The 20,888-nt window shown below is 41.1% G+C and overlaps 1 protein-coding gene across 1 annotated transcript; it reads right to left on the minus strand.

Moving 5' to 3' along the window:
* Positions 1-438: 438 nt before the first annotated feature.
* Positions 439-17,879, minus strand: NINJ1 (ninjurin 1). The gene is made up of 4 exons (XM_084292594.1): positions 17,733-17,879; positions 8,952-9,186; positions 5,525-5,686; positions 439-3,527 (listed from the first exon to the last, which is right to left on the minus strand). Exons 1-3 carry the CDS (start codon positions 17,799-17,801, stop codon positions 5,532-5,534), a joined length of 459 nt encoding a protein of 152 aa, XP_084148720.1. The 5' UTR covers positions 17,802-17,879; the 3' UTR covers positions 439-3,527; positions 5,525-5,531.
* Between the last annotated feature and the right edge of the window lie 3,009 nt (positions 17,880-20,888).

Here is a 20,888-nt window from a genome sequence, read left to right on the forward strand (position 1 = left end):
AGGAACTAATGAAAACAACTAGAGCAGCATGTGTAATTCTTACTGTGCCCAGCAGCTTATGAAACAGAAGTAAGTGGATGACCTGGTATGAACTGCTTCCTGAGAGAGCCATCTTGCTTCATTATTTACGACCTCTTTTTAAGTGAAATGCTTGCCTACAACCAAGAACTCCAGAGAAGCACGGCAAATCCAAGACCTGTTTAAACTGATGTATTTGTTTGCCATCCCTAGGAAATACTTGCTAGGATTTTAAATAAGCACCTGATTTAAAAGCATAATTATCATGTGATTAAATTATTTATACTCGAAATCAACTTGCAGATGCTTTTGTCTGATAAAAAATACATGACCTCTGAAGGCTGCAGAGACTTAAAACACAGATTGCATGTCTGAAGACATTTTGAAAATCTTGCTTGATCACAACAAAACACACAGTAATAAACCAGCACGTTTTTTATTAAAAAAAAAAAAAAAGACAAAAAGACATTCAGTTGTAAATAGAATACTGTTGATGTCCAGCACAGGCTCATAGTCAGATGGATGGCTTTACAAACAGGTTTTCCTATGTTTAGAACCAGAATAAGAGACCAGGCCTTCTGAAGTTGCAGACATCCCTGTTGTGATGCTGCAGTCACACTTCCAGCAGCTCAGGAGGATGCAAGGCTTTTGTTGTTCTAAGGCTGGCTCCAGCAGATGCCAAGGGAGCAGACTTCTACCACCTTAATGCAGGTCTGTGTGTTCAGCCCTTGGCACTCAGCAATGTGTTCAAGCTTGAGCATTTTTCTTTCCCTCCTGTATGGCCCAAAGCTTGTCTTGCAGAGTCTATTGGAATCAGTAGTCAACACATCCATCACCTGGTGAATGCTTCACACTCCAGTGCTACATGCATAGTCATTTTTTCTCTGCTGTGGTATAAGCAGCTGGGAGAAAGGGGTATACAAGCCTTGCTAGTTTCTGTTGGATGGCTGTGAGATGCTATAAGAACAGCTACTACTTCTTTCAGGGGAAACCTGTTGTAATGGCTTCATTACTTGAATGACCTGAAATATTACAGCCCAATAATGAGGGGAATAAAGTGGGAAAGGTGCTGAGAGAGGATCTACAAAGCACTGAAAAAAAATGGAGTGAAACAAAATTTAAATCTGGAGTTACTGAAAATCAGAGCTATGTGGGCAGTAGAGAGGCGAGTCTTCCTGGTACATCTGTGCTGCAGCCCCATCTGACTGCTTTCAGGTGCTTCAGTGCTTATGAGAGAGGGCTGTGGCAACAAGTAGCACAGGTGTGGAAGGCCACATTCAAAACTGGGCCAAATCATCACCAAGTATATATCGGGTAAGCAACAGCAGAGCCTTTGTCCGCTTGTATCTGCCTTTAGGGTAGTAAGGACAAGTCAAAAAGTCAGGATTAACTAAGTGCCACTAAAACATTTCTTCCCATTTTTCTCTTGATTAAAAAAAAATCCACATGAACAACACTAAAACACAGGAAGATACAGATCTGGCAATGAAAATTATCTGATTCATACCTAAATTTAAAGCAGAGCATGTCAGAAATTATCCTTTTGGAGGGACTATGTTATACCACAAGAGGGGTTGTATTACAACACAAAGCAATGACTTCAGACATCCAACTGAAGTACAAAGTTTCCTGTACAGTTAGAGAGGTTGATGCCTCCAAAGAGCCAATCCAGACCGAATCAGGTGCACAGACTGGCGAACACCCCAATGAGTAAAAAGGTGGAAAGTAACAGGAACACATTTAAGGATGCTATTGAAATTACTGCCCAATGTTGAACCATACACAAATTTCATGCTTGGAAGGGCTCTGCCTACAGTCATCTGTTGAAAAAGGAAATGTTTTTAAGGTTTTCTGCACCACTGTTTGGCCAGTCAGTTCACTACAATACAGCACTGAAACTGCTGTGACACAAGGATAGATGAACAGTCCTGCAACAGTTTGCTGGTTTGTAAAAATAAATAAGAAAAATTGTCCTGAGTACCTCTTTCAGTACTTGTTCTGAGCTATGTTTAAATTTGTACAATACACACACACAATTAAAACCATCGTTTGCCAGATGTTGATTAAATACACGTTAAGTTAGAAATAAAGCAACCAAAAAATCAAAAGGAATATCTGTTTTCTTACTTATTGACAAGTTTCTGATTGGTTTTCTGTCAATAATTCCTATAGAACATGTAAATAAAGATATGGTACATCAATTGTCCTCATATTATATAACTAAAAAGAAATGCTACCAATAAAAATCGTAAATGAGATGAGACGCTTACACGGAAGTCAAACTTCTATAATTATGTGCAAGGGAGCATTTAAAAATTCATGGTAAGAAAAAGCATTGCTACAAATTTGCATCTACAAGTAAGCATGCTCTAGAAAACTAGGACTTTCCTGATTGCAGACGTAATACTTTGGAAATTTTAAAAAAGACTGAAATGTTTTTGTTGTAGAAATTCTTGTAACATACACCATTACTAGCAATAGTGTATTTAGAAAAAGTATCAGTCCCTGAGCCAGCAGGTAAGAACCTAAAAGATATATATGTATATATAAAGTGATTTTAGCCATAAACTCATAAGAGTGACATAACTGCAGCAATGCATACCTTGCAAAGAGGAAAAGTAAGGGTTAAACATCTTCCAGTGTACTCCTAGAGTTGCTGACAGGCTCTCAGTACTACTTTACCAGGTGGAGATCACCTGTGTCCTCTAATTTTCCAGCTGGGCATAGAAAAGGTAGCTGTTTTATCAGACTTTCCAGAAATACGTATAATGCACAGAATATGGAGTATCATGATTAATAACAAAAAAAAAAAGAACAACAACAGAGCACCGAGGTTATCTGTTTATCTGTATACAGAGAAGGAAGCTTGAACTGTGGTCCAGAGATGAAGAAACACAATACGTGACTATCTGTGAGAACAAAAACTGGCCAAAAGATAGTCAGCTGTTTCTAGTTGTCTTATCATTGCTGTAGTTAAATAAAGGAACTGGGATGAGTGGGAGAAAACAAGACACAGCTACCTTTGAACACTGCAAGGGAAAAGCACTGTGCTATGGAAAACCATAGGTCTGGTGCAAAGTGAGTGAAATGAAGGACAATGGGGCCATGCTAGAACTGAAGGCCTGCAGCTTCTTATCACTGTGGAAATGTCAACTTGCTGCAAAGCAAAAGGCATGGAAAATGGGAAGCTCTGGAACCAGTGAAGTTCCACCAGTTGATATTACCTGTTTGAGTTTATGCCCCTTTTCTGATTAACGATTACTCTACAAATTGAAATGATAATATTCAGAGGAGCAATGTCCTTGGGTCAAAATCATCCTTTCCTTAGATGCCAAATAATATAAATATTAACACATTGGAAAACTCTAGGTACACAGATGTGTTGCTTGTTGGAAACCTGAGAAAGCTGCCTCTGTAGGTCGTCATCCTCAGATATTTTTTTTCTTGTGTCCAATTATAACTGGTTCAAGTGCAAATGGCATCTATGCAAGAATGAATGCATCGTATCTCTGAAATGAGAAACAGGTATTGGGATGTTAGTAATGCAGGAATTATGGTAAATGGCAAGTTTGTTTTAAAGGGGGAATCCTTTTCTCTTTTTAAAAGTGTTCATGGTAAAGGTAAAGCCAGAAAATGACGGTTCATCTCTCCTAGGGATCTGAGATTATGGAAGCTCACTGTGAGAAAGGACTTTTTTTTCCAAGTTCCATTCAGATCATTATGGATAGGTATTTTTAACAGAGACAATATGCACAAGCAAGCCAGCAGATGGAAAAATCTAAAGCAACCAAACTTCCAAATTTAACAAATCTGGATTAAAAAGATGCAGATTCTAGACACTACATTTAGTCATTTTATTAGGAAACTGCATGAAAAGCATGAAGGCAGGATCACACAGCTGGTGTTTTTGTACAGATGTAAACTTGCTTTAAGCATCTTTTGGTCTTGCCTCTACCCAAGTTTACATAAAATATCCGTTTCCCCATTATTGAAGCATGGCAAATTTATCAAATCAGTTTCAGCAGTAGATGCTGATCATGTTTATGTATGTGTAGAAATGCTCTGGCTGTGCACAGCAATATGTGGCCAGCTGTATGCGCTATTTCCAGCCTCTAGGCAGAACTGTGCTTCATGCTGTCATGGTGATCTCATCAGAGTTGCATGGGAACTGACTTCTCATTCCTACTAGGAATTCCATGGTCCTGCTCATAATTAAATCACAAAACCCTCTGGGCTTAGAGTTTATGGGCTGCAGAAGGAATCCGCAATCCACCCCCATCCATTCTGTTTAGAGTCCTGACAGATTTTTCTCTGGTTTCCATTCTTGCTAACTTCTTCTGTGTCATTGCTCTTCAGACTAGGAGTTTAAATGCCTTGTATTTTTTTTTCCCGTGGAGTAAATTCGTATAAAAATCAATTTACCCTACATTTCTAGCAGTGCTAATATAAGCAGACTGGGGTTTGAAAGTTTCTCAGTGTAAGGCCTTGAGTTAGTTCTTCCTAACAGGCAGTTTCCTGAGAGGACTTTATCTGGAAATTCACTCAAACAGATGTTACAGGAATGGGCTGTGTGGTAGCCAGGGCACTGTGGCTTGCCAGGAAAATCAAGTAACTCCTTTAGCAGGTCTTATGAAGGTGATTTGAGATCTGGAAGATAAAAAGCCAGAGTAATGCTGGCCCACACAGACTTAGCAGTGCTATTTTCAAGGCAGGTGTTGTTGGACCATAGTGCATCTTAGGTTGCAAGCCTGCAATTTAGGTTTTTCTTTTTAAATTGCTCATTATAGTTATTACACTTATTTTGATTCTCACAATTACTATATTCATGTTTCTGTACAATCAGGTAATTTTTAAAATGTAGGTGGAAATAAACTTGTTCTAAATGACCACGTGTATCAAGTAGTGATAGTGTATCAAATAGCGTTAGCACATGTCTTTGTGGGTTTAATGTCCCATAAAGTGAAAACCCTGCGATTTGGGAGGACAAAAAACCACACTATCTGCATAGGAACTAAAGGGCTCCAATGATGTGTGGTGTGATATTTTGTTGTTGGACTTGTGAGCTCTAGCAGTTCCCTGGCTAAAGGTTTAAAAAATCAGTGGTAATAACAGACTGGATACAGTATATTGCAGACCTTTCATACAAAAACAAGACTTTTAGTGGAAGCAGAGCATGATTTCCCTTCTTGGCTTCATCAGCAATGAGGAGAAGGATTGGCTAAGCCAGAAGGAAGATCTTCACACTTCCTCTTTGTGACACATGCAAGGGGTCCCTGACAAAGTAAGGTGCTGCCATCAACTTCTGAACTCCATGTTTACAAATGCATCGGAAGTTCCTAGTAGCTTCAGCTTTTGCAACAGTCTGAAGTAAACCTATTTATCGATAAAGTCTAGAACTGTATAGAGAAGCTCACTTAGAGATAAGCTGTTTTTCAAGTTACACAACAGTGGGCACTGTTCTTTTGCACCACTTCCCCCTGTCTTACACTGCAGAGCCCACACTCACCTTGCAGTTACTGCTTCGACGCTGACTCCACCATTGGCTTCTGCACTCCAAAGGCAGTGATAAAAATATTCACAACTACTATAATGAATACTAGTCCAGTTGTAAGGTTGTTGAGGAAATCCAGCTTATCATGTTTTGCAGGGTTGTTCAGGTCATATTTTACTTCAAAGAGAAAGAGAAAAAAAGTTTTAAGCATATGAATATTTCAAAATCCAGAATAAGTCTTCATTATTCATGTGGTTCAAGAATTTCTTCCACTGAGCTATTTGTACCAGTCATACTTAAAAGGGAAGTACAATTTTGCACTGTCAGTAAAAGTGCTGAGGAGAAGATCTTTAATCACAAGGCGCCTAATAGCCTCCAGTCATTAGCATCTAATCTCTGTGGATGCACAAAGGGAAGTAACGGGTACACAGCATTACTGGGAACCTTCTGAGTTCTTGATCTCTTAAAATCTAGTTTTGTTGCAGACTTTAAGCATTTAAAAATAATTTCAGGCATGAATACATGAAGCCTGAAGCCCTTACAGTATGGAATGAAATTAAAGTTCATACAGTGAAAATGCCACAGCCCTATCCCTGAGTGCTGGATCTTTGGGTATGGTGCCCTCCCCTAGCTGTACAGCTTTTTCCCCGATAGGTACAGCTTTTGCACCAATTCTGTTTTCAGAAAACAAAGGTATTATCTGTTAAACAGAGGAAGGTTTCAACGCAGTGTAGCTGCAGTTCTTTTCACAGACAGCATCTGCCGTGTAAACATGTTCTTCTGTTTCTTGCAGTTCTTTGATTAAACTGCTAACAGGAGTTAGGGAGGACCACACAAGGGAGATATTGTCTAGTTTAAACTTTGATTCCAGGCTTTGTGAAAACCAACAGGTGAGTTACGTTGCACAGATAATACACTTGATGATAGACTAAAACAAGTGCTTGTATAGGGCAGTAAGAAGGGGGAGGGGGTGCTTGGCTGTCATCATGTGCAAAACCAGGATTTTTCTCTGCTGTTTTCCTGCAGTTCACAGTGTTGCAGCTCAGACCCACTGCTAAATTTCTCTGCTGGTGGGATGAATGCCAATGAATTCTGGAGCATGGTCTGAGATTGGTTTTTGCATTTTTTTTAAGATGCTTAGTTCTTAGGTGCATATAGCTCACTGGAACTTGTGAGTGCGTGTACAAGAAATGAGGGGGAAAAGTTTATACCTGACAAGTTTTCAGTAACATAAATAAAACTTGGAGCTCCTTCTGAAAGGCACATATGTAGACATGTAGGTTCTGGCTCTGCTGCAGGAGGTAAACTTTGTTTTTAACATAAAGCCCCTGTCAACACTGCAGAATTTAATCACAGAACCAAGGCTTGCTGGCTCTTGGAGTAAGTTAAGTAAAGGGGAGGCAAACAATGTTTGTGATGCTGAAGTACTAAAAGCCAGGTACAGTTGGTGTTCTAATTAGGAAGTCTAATGCTGTTTTGGTTTCTGGGAATTCTGGGTGCCTGTTCAAGTCCTGTTTGCTGAAGCAGTGCAATCAAACATAACAGGGCAGTCAGAGCACTGAGGAACGGTGTGGGGGAACTACCTGAACAGCTTAAGCTACTGCACACCTGTGTTCACATGAAATAACTTAAGCTCAGCAGTGCTTAACCCTGAAAATGAGTTGACACATGTCTGTAAGGCATGTGGAGGCTAGCATTGTAACGGTCCTAGGAAGGACTCCAGTACTTTCACCTGAATGAAGCAGAATAAATGAAATGGAACATTAATCCTTCAGTATGTAAGAAAAGCATTTCAGACAGCTGGGTGGTTTTAAAACAAAACCAAATGGCAATAATGGCCTAACGTGTTTTGCGAGTTACGAAGAAATCATGCTGGAAGGAGAATTGACACTTTGACAGCTGTCACTTTGACCACATAAAGACTAGAGAAAACATGTACTGCTTGTCAGTTTAGCTGGGACTCTAAATTTTGAAGTAGAACTGCAGTAATCCTATCTTTGTTACTACAGTACTTCAAGTGACACTTTGTGGAAACGTTCTTAAATTATTCTCTAAGTATTATAGTGTGATTAGATTACTACAGTTTCATGCTAACTAAACTATTTCAAGCATTCTTTACTTCCAAAAAGTTAGGACTACCAAATGACTTTCAAGGACAAGTTTGCTGAATAATTCTCAAAATATTTGATTTTTGGAAAATTGCTTACACTTTTTTTTTTTTCCCTTTAAACTACCTCTTCTGAATGTGTGATTATGGCAGGACAGAGCAGTACTTTGGGTGAGTTAAAGCCTCAACACTGCTTTACTCCAATAGGAAACACCTTCCCCAGTAATTGCTTTTTCCAATTCTTTTCTGGAATCTCTTCTGTGTCAGGACCTGGATTTTGCTCTTGTGCCAACTTCACCAAATGCAGACACAGCTGTAGTCAATCTCTTTCGTAAGAAAGAAAAAAAAAGCTATGTCAGCTGTTTATCGATATTACAAGCCAGATGCATCCTCGTTTCCTCAGAACTTCCTTCTTGAATGCTGCTGTTTTCAGTTGTGCTAAAAACTGGAACACAGAGCAAAAGAAAGCCAAAGGTGGTACCTTTAATTTCACAAAAGCCACCCGTGAACGGTAGCTATCACCTTGTAGCACTGGTAGGCCCAGGAAGCTGCTCAGTGTATTTTGATATTGTATGTCACTTCATATTTCTGACTAAAGCTATGGTATGTTCTTAGGATGAAATTTTGCTCCAGCCAGCCTATGTTTTTAGCTTTAATTTCAGTTTAACATTGGTTTGAAAAATGAGCTATAAGTATATTCCTATCATTCATTGCCTAGAGATTTAGGATGCTTTGAATAATTTCCTAAATTTAAAACTAAGTTTTTTTTAAACTGGTGTTAAATCAAACCTTTGATTTGATTGCAGATGCACAAACTAAAGACAATATACAACACCAACATGAAGATGCACAATTCTGCCTTCACTTTTTTCCAAAGTTTCATGTTCATGATATAAGTGATGTAAGAATATGTACATAATATAAATATATACGTGAATATAAATGTATTTTGGTCATAAGATTAAGTAACAGGTCTTGCCAGAAACAGTATGATGAAATTAGGAAAGTGCATAATCATGTCTGCCCTACTAATGCTTGTTTTACGGTATTTCATCACATTCCTTCCTCTTCAGGCCTTCTGAAAAGAAAAATATTCATACTCTTGACAAATGAATATGAGGAAGTTGATCAAAACTGAAGATTCCATGTAAAGCTGCCTCTACTGTTTTTTTTTTTTTTTTGCAATATTTTTATGGCTTTAAAGGAAAATTTAATCAATTCTGAGGTAAAAACTTTCAAATACAATGGTCTATTTTTACCAATAGAGAAGCTATATACACAGGTTGCATCCGATTAAAAAAAAATACCTCTGTGGTTCTTGCTGTTGCTACATACCAAGGAATATCAGAAGTACTCCCACCATAACTTGCAGGGTGAGTGACAGGCTGATGAGAACAATAAGCGGGATGTAGAATGAGAAAGAAGGTCCTTGCTCCATCACAGCTTTCAGCTGGGACGCATTGGCCATCAGCAGGGCAACATCCAGCATGCTCTCTGCAGCACTCTTCTTGTTTGCGTAGTGGTTGATATTCATAGGTCTATTTCGCTGGAACCGCTGTGATGGTCTGTGCTAAAATTGGGAGAGGAAGAAAGGTTACTCACATCTACTTCAATTGGCATATGGCACCAGAGATGGCTTAGCCCATCAACTGACTTCTGTAGTGATACTGATAGAGTAACAACAGGACCCAGACTGTCGGTGCTTCTTTCACTGTTACCACTGACCTCCACCTGATAACAGCCCACTAAACTGAGCTTGTGCTAGACTTTGGTAGCTACACTTTCTCCAGCTTGCTTCTAAACAGTCCTTGTTTCTACCCTGAGAAAAGGAAAGTCTGGAAAAGCGGAAAAGTTTGCGCTGAGAAAAGTTGGGAGGAAAAAAAACCAACAAACTGCTGTAAATAACTTACTCCCAAAGGCATACTCAAAACTACAAATATTTATTAAATTCACTCTCTGCAGACATCATCACCCATTTACATAATTCTTTAATTACTCACGAGTCCTCTTTAGAGGGTTTATGTGGGAGTTGGCCCCTCTAAGAGCTTTGGTTGACCTCTTTTCCTGCAGGTTCTTATTCTGCCACGCCATGTCCAGGTCCATACACAGAGAACTGATTCTCTGTTGAAATATCATACGACTGGTGGTTACCAAGCACTGCCCAACTAACAGGGCAGCTTTTCTTTCCATTTTCTCATCAGCAGACTTTTTCTGAATTCTCCAGCAAACAAACAGGAAAAGAAACACCTACTGCAGGGCAAAACCAGAGCTGCTACGCCTGGAGGGATGGATAAAATGAGCGCTTCCTGATGATGATTCAGGTGACCTAACCTGGAATTCAACAGCGTGTCTCCAAGGGGTCCTACTTCTCTACAGGTTAGATGCAGCTTTGAGTACCTATGCTAGACCTGTATGCATAACTCTTCGATGACGGAAAATGAGGTGTGATGCCCTTCTGAAGTCTCTGAGCATGTTAGGGAGGTCCTTCTTACTGATCTTGCTCCTAGACTTTATTTTTAAAACTAATATACAAATATAAGAGTACGCTTATTCTAGCTGACTTCTTCAAAGCTGCTTCTTAGAGATTTTGTTACTGCCGAAATATGTTCACACTTGCCAGAAAATACTGTGAAGAAAGTCTCTCTTTAAGGAGAAATGCAGAAAACACCCTCTAATGGCCCTCTTCAGCAGCTCTAATTACCATCAAATTTCCAACTTCAAAGCCAGGTTTGCCACTGTCCAGACCTAAAAGCATTCTTTGGAATAGCACACACTGATGCATAGAGCAAACATTCCCAGTTTTTCCAGAGCATTCAAATGCCCTGCTTGACCTATTTTCACCAGACACACTGTAACCCACCTCAGTCTAAATATTTTACTGAGAGAAAAATACCGTGGGGCAGCAGCAGGATTTTTCTGCAAAGGGAGTGAAACCATGTAACCGTAGCCTTGTGCAGACAGCTTGTTTACTCAGACCCTGCTCAGGGAAGAGAATGGCTCTGAAACGGATACCAGCTTCAGGAAGGAAGAACTAGACACGCATTTGGTTTTGTCTGTATCCCACAACCTAAAAATGAAATTTGCCTGGCTCAGGGGTCTGTCCCCACTTTGTCACCATTCCTCTCCCCAAGGAGTCTCCAGTTCCCACCCCCAGCTCCACTGAACTGCTCTAACATTTGGATACTTACAAACAATTCCAGTACAGCATCCACCACAAGCACCCACAACAGCTGTGGGTGCTTTTTTCCTCACAAAGCAGCATGAAATATGCTGGTAGTAGGCAAGAGAAAAATCTAGGCTAAGATTTCATATAGTAAAAAAAAAAAAAAAAAGCGCTTTACTCTTGCCTACACAATATGTAAAAGGGTGGGGAATAGCATGTAACAGTAGAATTTGATTTCTGGGCACGAGTTTAAAAAACTCTTCTTGGTAGACTGCAGAAGTAATATGATCTACTCTGTTGTACATTCCTGTTAGAGGAAGGATTTTTCCTATGCCTGGTAGCTACTTACTTCTGCCAAAAATACTGACTCTAAGACATCCAAGTTTACTGGGGTGCAGTATGTGTGTAACACAGGCAAGCACTGCACAGGTAGCTGTAGCTCTGGTCTTAATCCCGAGGGAATCCTACAGTGGAGACCTGATGACCGTTTTCACTCAATGCAGAAATGTGATGGTAAGGTTGACTCGGCTCTCTTTGTTTGGTGATATAGAAGAGTAAGCAGTCTGGGCTGCCTCTTCCTTTGTTGCATCTCTGGCTGTGACATAAGACTGTAAACAACAGAACATGATCTCTTCTGAGGCAGATGCACTGCTGCATAGCAAGGATCTTGCTGTTTGCTAATCCTTGGTTTCTGCATGGCCGGGTTGTGTGCGGTAGCCCACAGCGTTTGAACTGCTGTGGAAGCAAAAGTTGAGTCACTTGTAACTCTGATAAAATGAGAAGGCTTCCCTGCTAAAGCAAAACTTCTTATTCCTAGCACCACAACACAGTTATTTACTAGGCTTAGATTCCCAAACCCGGCATTTTACTCTGCTAGGAGGCTTTCAGCCAGTGCTCCTGACAGCAGAGCAGTTCTCAGCCGGAATGGGGTGCATGGAGGACCGAGACCTCAGTTCTACTGCACAGAGGGTTTTCTCAGCCTCCTGCCAGGAAAAAGGATGTGCAATCATGGAAGCCCCAGAAATAATCATTTCCTGTTTCTTAAGAAATGGAGCCTCCTGTCTCGCGATGGAAAACCATAAAACCCAACAAAATGCAAATTAGCATTGACTTCTGGAAGAACTTGAAGGCAACTGCCCCAAGGACTAAAACACATGCAGTCAGTACTCTGCCAGCAGCTCTTAACAACAGACTACATGTTGGACAGCAAAATATAGACAGGCAATGAAAGGAGAGCTGTTGTCTTAACCCCAGGTTAATGACAGTCCTGTACAACAGAAATTGCATGGGGACTTTGTTACGTGGCTGTATGGTTTCAAGGAGATCCCAGGCGTGCAGCCACACGTGCAGTCTGCGGTTCCGAGCTGTGCTATCGTCACCCGGGGGGATGCAGGCAGGGGGACTGACGCTTCTGGAGACTTCCTGTGGTGCATGCAAAGTGCAGCTTTCCTGCAGGTGCCACTTGGCAGGAGATCAGCACGTGTGCCATGCAAGGGGAGCCCTGCAACCTGCCTCAGTCGTGATGCACTCCCAGCACCTGGCCTGGCTCTCAGCAGTCAGACTGCCTGCTGCAGACGAGCTGATCCCTGCAGCTGGTGTTGCCAAGGGAGGCTGGGGAAAACCAGCATGTGTTCACAGCTGCCAGCACCTGAGCTGTATGTGGCTGGGGCTGCTGTATCCTGCTCCTGTCAGCAGCAGCCTGATTTCGGGTCCTGTCCCCCTGGAGTACGGCAATCTTGGAGGAGCTTGATCTCATGCAGCGCAGCACCTCTAAGGCAGCAGGCTCCGTCTGCTTGCCTGGCACGCTGCAGTTTGCAAGGGTGAAGCAAGAATGCTGCATCAGAAGTTGGCGTGTTTTTGCTTCTCAAAGATCAAACCTTTTCTTCCTTCATGCCAGCATTGAGTGGTACTGGACAGGTAGTCCTCGTGACAACTGCTCTGGTCCAGGCTTTGCCTCTGCTTTGCTTTACTACTCATCTTAACACCCGGAATAACTGAGTCCCTACAGAACACAGAAAGGATTTATTCATTACTTTTATTTAAAAATAAATAAAAAGGGCACTGAGGTAGATGTCCTTAGATGCCGAGTTTGATGGATTACTTCTAAGGCACACCTGATGATGTAACAGGAAGGGAACAGTGCTGAAAATGGAAACATCTGAAAACAAATAATGAAGCATCTTTGCTAAATACAGTAGCTTGTTATAGTAAGGATTTCTGCTTCTATTACAGCAGTAAATCATTACTAGTGACAAAATTCATATGGCTGTTTGCTGAACAGGGTATTTATCAAACACTAGTGACTGCTGAAGTAGTCAAATTAAGGTGTTGGAAGTCTGACAAAAAAGGAAAGTCCAGGAGCAATTTGTTTTCTTGTTCATCTGAATTCTGAGTTCCCCAAAATGGTACCAGTTAGTCTGCCAGGAGCAGACAGGTGGAGTTTTTTACATGCCAGTCATCTGGAATTCACAGAGGAAAAAAAGCAGTAATGAAAATGAAGACTATTTTGCACTTGTATTTTAAAACTTTTATTTTTTACGATTCATTCCTCTTCTGGGATGTTCCTAGGTACTCCACTGAGCTTCTTATTTTTTTTTTCCTAATATATATATTTTTTCCTAAATGTACTACTTTAAGTTTCAAAAAAATAATAATCTGAAACAAGTATTGCCTGAGCTAATAGGGCCCTGAAGTCTCCAAGTTAAGAGCCAGATCTGTTATGAACACTGAATTCAGTGTGACTGCTCTTGTGAATGGAATTACCAGGTATCTGCAGTAGCACAGGACTGGTTACTGTTTTCTTACTGAATCACCTAGAATAACGGTATGTTGCAGTTAGCAATGTTCAACTTCCCAAAATTATACCTAGAAGGAGAAACTGCAAGGCATAAATCAGAAGTACACCCTGACTTCCTTGCCATAGTCATTGCAGCTACCTAGTATCTGCTGGGACTGCAGGACCCAGAGCTCAACTGCTTTGCATGCCAGGCCTGGCAAGTCATATCTGGGTTCCTAAAACATACAAATACTTATTTTAATATACAGATACAGGTGTTTGCACTACATATTTTCATGGTATTCTAATTTTAAAACATTCTGTACTAGAATGCCTTTATTAGACACAGGAGACCCACAGTTTTGTATGGGATCATCAGGAAAACAATCCTAATTATTGTTTATGCATTCAGGACAAGGTTTCTAAGACCTGTGCTTCTGATTAATGACACCTGCCTTACACTGTCAGAAGGTTCCTCACCTTCAAGTACACCTAATCTGACATAGTCTTTAAAATCTTTGGCTAGCTCTAACTCTGCATGCTGTTTCCTTTCTATTTTAGGTTAGTGATTGCTGCAATTGTAGGGCAGTTTTTAGGCACTTAATAGTCAAACAGCCTTGATTCAAAGTGAGATGGGGTGATCTTTTGGTCTGGTTACTGATTGGTATAACCTCTGGGTTTGTAATAGTACTGAGCATGCTTCTTTAAACCCTTGCATTTAGGGACAATCCTGATTTTAAAATAATGGAAACATGCTAAGTAACAACAAGTGCAAATAAAAGTCTGTGTCATGCTGACCTCAGTGAACTGTTCTTTGTTTTTTGCAAGTCTACCTGATTAAAGATACTAAAAACCTCTTGCTTAAAAATTATTTTTTTTAATTATTATTATTTTTTTTAAGTATTCATCTTTAAGAAAACACTGTTTAGCAAACTTTTCCAGACCTTTTTCAGCACAAAATTCCAGTAATGTCATGAAAAGGATGAGGCATAAAAGAAACTATGCAGAACTAAACAGGAACACAATTTCAGAACTTTTATTTTTTTCTACGGTTAACCATAAAGTTGTAGAATTGAACTACTAACTTTATGTAGTTTTTGTTAATAATGACAGATGTAGAATTTGTCTACATCTCCATCACCCATGTAGTAGAAATGTAATGGGTCAATATGTAGCTACTGAAGTCAGACTTGCCCTGTTTCAGAGAATTTTATCTAGAAAAATTGAGAAAGTGTTCTACGAAGAAGTGAAATGTTTTTCCAATAAAAATATTTGAATCTATACCAGTTGTACACCGGATGATTAGATACTTTGTGCCCCTACTTGGAAAGATGTGAATTCTTCTCCCCCAGTAAAACTTTAGAGCACTTGTTCAACTGAGCACTGACTCATAAAAAATCCCTAAATCTGGCACTGAATCATCAGTTACACTTCCTGTAGGAATTCCATCCGGGGGAGGGAGGGAGATCTGTCCATTCAAGTACTAACCTAGCATAACACTACCTAGCTTGTGAGACTGCTGGAAGCACATCTTGACACAGTACGGTCGCAGGTAATGGAAAAACACAAACCCACCTCAGCCTGTGTTCATAGACAGCATTGATCGTCTAGCATCTTGAAAAGCCTGTACTTAAGAACCGCACTGTATATGGAAAAACAGAAAATGCTAGTATGACTTAAAAAAAAAATGGTAGCCGTGATGATTCCTGATTGCTAAACACCTAGTATGAAAAAGGGAAAAGTACAGTCATGTTAGCTCAGGGCAGAGCACTGTTTCCCTAAAGCTATGCATGTTCCAGGACCAAGTCAGAATATTTTACTCATTTAATGACTTGAATAATCAGCATGCCTGATGATTTCATGAAATGAAGTTATAAATTAAACTCATCTGTACAGCTATTTAAATAGATGTCTTCAGTACTAATTGGTCTTGCATTACTACTGCTTATTCCAGTGATTGGGTCTTACAACACCGCTGCCTGTCTTGTGCTGCTAAATCACTGTTTGTCCTAGTTACCTAAATGCAAATAATTATCACTGATACGGGGGTTTAAATTTGTAATACACACTGCTTTGGCACAGGCCATTTCATTCTATATGCAGTAGAAGTAGGTTACTACAAATCTCAAGTTTGTTACTTGCACTATAATGCCAAGAAACTGCCACGTCCCAAAATTACTTATGAATTAACATATAATCTTGAATACATTTTTAGCAACAATTTGATAATACAATCCAAATACTCCACAGCTGTTCTCTTCTGCTACCCAATTCTTGTTCACCTTTTTCATAGCTCTTTAACTATTTCAGCTGGCATTTGTCACTATCATGGAAACACTAAACTGGTTTTCACAGCATGGCAGCTCTAGACTGTTTCAATATGGAGCATGAATAAAGAAAGCAAACACAGGAACATGAAAAAACTGTTACTATCTGCATTTGTATGAACAGATCCTTTGCACAAAAGGCCAAGCACTTCTGCCAACTGTAATTATTCCCATTACACGAGATGTGCCAGGCTGAGCCAGTACTAGAAGCCGTGAGTTTCTTGCTCCTAAAAGTGTGACAGCTGGTGAGAAAAAAAATATCCAAATTAATAACTGAGTTAAAATAAAACACATCTAGAAGGAGTGTGACAACTCATTCAGAATAAGTGGGCTCAGCTTATTTTTTCCTAAAATTCACACGCTTCTACATTGTTTCGAAGGTAAGACAGCCATAGCTGCATCATGTATCAGCCTAAAAGGCATTCAGCAAGAGAATGATGCACAAGAGAATGTATTTAGCAGAGAAGACAGATGCTAGGAAGAGCAGTGAGCACTCCAGGCCTGCTAAAGATACACTGCAGTGTTCCTAAGAGCAGGCACCTATGCTCTTTTGACTCCAGAAACCACAGGTTGAGGACCCATGGTTTTGTGGCCTCCCCAGGCTCAGCTGGCTGCAGGGTTGGGGCGTTCTTTTCTTTGTGTGAATTGCAGACTTGATCAGATCTGCTATTCAAAACTTGTTTTTCAAGAATTCCATCCCCATTTGTTTCACCTTGTATATCCTCCTCTGATTGTCTTTTAGAAAATGAAAAAAGTGTCATTGCAATATGACAATGTCTCACTGCTTATTCTTTACGTGATCCTTTCAGTTTTTATGGGAAAGATATAATGATGGTCACTTGCAACCGGAGATGAAGCAAAACAGGAAAGTCACAAAAATTCTTAGAGCAGACCAAGCCAAAAAAAAAAGAAGTCCCTATTACTTGTACTTGTGGTGCAATCACAACTGTTTAAAAATTAATTGCTAGGAATTCAGGGGCTTGAAGGAAATCTCTTCACTGGTCAGTTTCACATTCATGTCCCAGTACTGATTCTCTTTAGGTACTTTCCAGGATTCATTAAAACCAGATATTTTTTTCTGTTCTGGCAGCCGTGTTTGCAGGGGGTTGCGGGGAAGGGAGGGAAGGACGGAGCTGCTGCACGGTCCCCGCTGTCTGCCTCTAACCAGAAAGTTTCACTAGTGATGATGGTGGTTTAGTGTAACTGCTTCTGTGTGGCGGTCGCAGGCTGGAATAAGAGCTGCTTTTTAGAGTTTAGACTCTTCCAAAACAACATGAAAGATGCTCTTTTACCAGTTTGGCTTTTCGGAAAAGCGGCATACTTGGAAAACATCCTTTATGTGTAAACAGAATATGGGATGAAATGCTTTCCAGTGAACATCTCTAGGCATGTTTTGACTACATTTGTAAAGAGCTGTGCTCTTCTCTTCTTGTTTTTCTGGGGATTTTGTTTGGATATATGGAAACACCACCTCGCAGCCCCAGCCCCAAGGCAGTTCCTTCCCGTATCTCCTGCGTGGACATCTCTGATCTCCATCCCCTCCCACATCACCTGTTTGAAAAAACCCTCCCCAGAAAGAAATCCATCTCTGTGCAGGGCTTTTGTGCGGGGAGGCCGCCTGACAGTTTAGGAACGAAGCGGTCACCGGGGCTCAGAAGGCTCCGTGCAGCCTCCTGCTAAGCCTACCCGAACCAAAACAAAACGCGAGGCTGGCAGCGGCACCCCCACCCCAGAGGGGTTACAGAAAGGCGAAGGGCGCCGTCCCTGCCTCGCTGACAGCACCGAGCCCCCCGGCTGCCCGCTGCCGGCTGCCCGCTGCCCGCTGCCCCCCGCCCTGCCCCCGGCCCTACCCGCTCTGCCGCCGGCTCCGCGCCCTCCGCCTGCCCGTTGAGCTCAACGGTCTCTCCGCCGGAGTCCATCGCGGCTCCCCCGAAAGCGGCCCAGGGGAGGCCGCTGCCGTCCCGGAGGGAGCCCCTTTTGTCCCGGCCGCCCGGGAGGGCCGGGCCCGGCTCCGCCCGGCCGCGCAGGGGAAAGTTTCCACGGCGGGGGGGAAGGAGCGGGCGCGGCCGCCGCCCCGGGGCCGGGTTTCCAGGCCGCTGCCGGCCCGCCCGGGGCAGCGAGCAGCCAGGCGGGCTGGAAGCTCGCTGAACGCCGCCTGCAGCCTGCTCCGAGGGGGCTGGAGGCAGCGGGGAGGAGCCCACGGGGCGCCCCTGCCGAGTCTGGGGCCTCACGGAGCGCCGGGGCTCTCAGCAGCACCGCGGCCTTCACACCCCTGCTGGCCGCGAGTCCCCGTGCGTGTTGGGCTGGGGGGGACGGCAGATGAAACGTGTTGTAGAAAGCTCTTAACTAATGTTATTGACACAATTAAAAGCTAGGTGGTTTTGTTACGTTTTCTTGGTTTTTGTTTTGTTGGCTGGTTTTGGAGAGTGCTGTCATCGTCCCCGTGTTCAGGCTTTCAGTCTCACTGCACTGTTTTTTCTCTCCAAACTCACCTCCCACCTGTGCAGAGTGCACACGAAAACAACGAACAGATCCGAGGTAGAGGAAGGTTCACAGAAAACAGCATAACCAACAATTACAGCAGTCCAGTAAACTAAGCCTAAAGTAAGAAACAAAGAAAAACAATATAAATTACATTTTAAAATGTCATTTTTATAAGCAAACCTTTTTGCTATTCCAATTTAACAGTGTGCAGTACATAGAAAGTGTAGAATATAAACAAACACAGAATACAAAGCATAAAGGTCTTTTGCCAGACCTTACTCATGTATAGAGGTGATGCAGAAGCATTGCTACCTATCCCTTTCTCACCTCAATAGGTGAGAAAGGGATAGGTAGCAATGAGCCCTTTGCATGAGCAAGCCCTGTGAAGGGAAAGCTGCTTAGTGCTATAAATGCAAAGCTGCTGGACCTATGCTTGTGAACAGGCTGCAGTTGTGAAAGCAGGTCTAGACACTTTGCTGTTCTTGCTTTACAGCAGGAGTGCTTGAGAATTTGGCCTTAGTCTCACAAACGAGGACCAAGACCATGCCCTATCTGCAAGGAGGGGAGAAAAAATAGTTGTGCAGGAAGGATGTGCAGTTCACTATAGTAGGTACTCTAGATGGATTTGGGCAGAGGATATATATGAGGTCTTGTACTGCAGAATGGGTCTGCCTGAAAATGCAGACTTAGACTTAAGTATTTTGACACATCAAATAAAATTTGCTATTGTATACCATATCACTGCACCTTTTTTTTTCATGCAGTGGATGTTAAAAGGTTACTGAGTGGATATAAGAGTGGAACTGTGGTGATCATTGTAAAAATGTATGAATTTTTGTGAAATTTTTTTTAAAGTCCTTTGAACAGTCTTCAGTGGAATTTGGTGAAAATTCATACTGTTCTCAGCATTAAACTGCACTGACTCCTCATTGATAACTTTTGGTTTTGAGTTCACAGTTATTTTATTTTTTATTAAAGCAGACATAATTGGTGACTGAATCAATTTTTAGTTTCCACGGAAAAGCATATGGACAACCAGATGTGAGTAATCACAAATTTAGCACAAGTTAGGCTTCCAGTCTTAATGCTAAAGGTCACTGAATTTTGCATTTGACTGTACTTAGGAACATATTGAATTGATAATTAACTTTTGTCTTATGAAATCCTGTTGACACCATGTACGCTTTCAAGTTAATTGTCTTGACACACCACACACCAAACATTTAAATGGACTTTATAGGAATTCCTCATCCATCTCGATTCCTAGTGGCCTTCTCTGCCTCATTTTAGAGTGGTGGGCTGGAAAACACTTTGAGAGCAAAATAAAGTTTTGTTATTATAGTTATTATTTCCAAGGGGAAAATGGAAGAAACGATGTATTATGAGAGCAAAGATATATTTGTATCTCTTCTTATCCTGAGGAGGATCTACAACAAAAGCAGAAGAATGAACATAAACTGAAAAAACATTCCTTGAATCTTTTTTTGAATGTTGAAACCTCACCTGCAGTGTTTCTAGTGGACGGGCATACCATAGTAATTGTTCAGGGGGTGTTACGGCTTGCCAGGGTAGGCACAATTATTTTGTCCAAGTATAAGCGCAGTTAAGAGGTGACACTGGGGCAACTTTGAAACAAAGCTATAAATGTACCCTGTTGTCAGTTCCTAGCAAGTCCAAGGCTTGAAAAAGCATTTTACTTTCCTTAGTTGTAGGGTTTGTAGTAGCTGAATTTGAGTAATGTACTCAACTGGGCTATCGTTTATCAGACATGTTAGCAGTTAATTTAACAGTTATTAAATATGCTTGGCCCATAATTGCTATGGTATTATTGACAAGAAAAGCTGGTTGGAATCCTCTCCAGCTCCAACTGTCTAGTGACATTTTCAGACTTACTGAATATTTTTAACTGCCCCTTTTTAATCTTCTGTAGTTCTTAGCAAATGCATTTTGATAAATCTATTTGGCAGGCGTAGAGATTTTATTGTCTCTAATTAAAATATTCTGTTCTTAAGCCTAAAAATTAGAGATCTGCTCTCTGTAGGTGACACTTTGATATGGGAGGGTTGAGTTATTCTTTCTCTATACTATGTCACCTTTGTATTGCATGGTCATGTACCAAAGAGATTTATGAAAATAGAGAAATAACTGTTGTTATTAGTCTTATGGGAAATGGGTGTAATCTCACTGGTACTGAGAAACATCTTAATCTGAGTCTGTGAAATTACCGGTGAAGCAATATTCACATATGGTCTGAAGCAGTCAGTTCTGCATTGCATCTTTATATTGCTGTGCTCCTCAACTCAGCGTCAATTTTTAACATTTTTTTTTTCTGTTATCAAACCTTTGAGTTACTCCTGCTGATTAAATCATAATAATATAGATTATATTTTGCTGCATACAAAAAGGACTCTGTGCTCCCCGTAGAAAAATAGTTGAGTTGGTGGCTAAAGAGGTAAGAGACTGGTGATGTGATCAGTCTGCAGCCATGTAAATGAAGCAGCAAGCTAATACTGTGTGGTAGG

This window comes from Netta rufina (assembly GCF_964035555.1).
Source record: "Netta rufina genome assembly, chromosome: 10".
Lineage (NCBI taxonomy): Eukaryota > Metazoa > Chordata > Aves > Anseriformes > Anatidae > Netta > Netta rufina.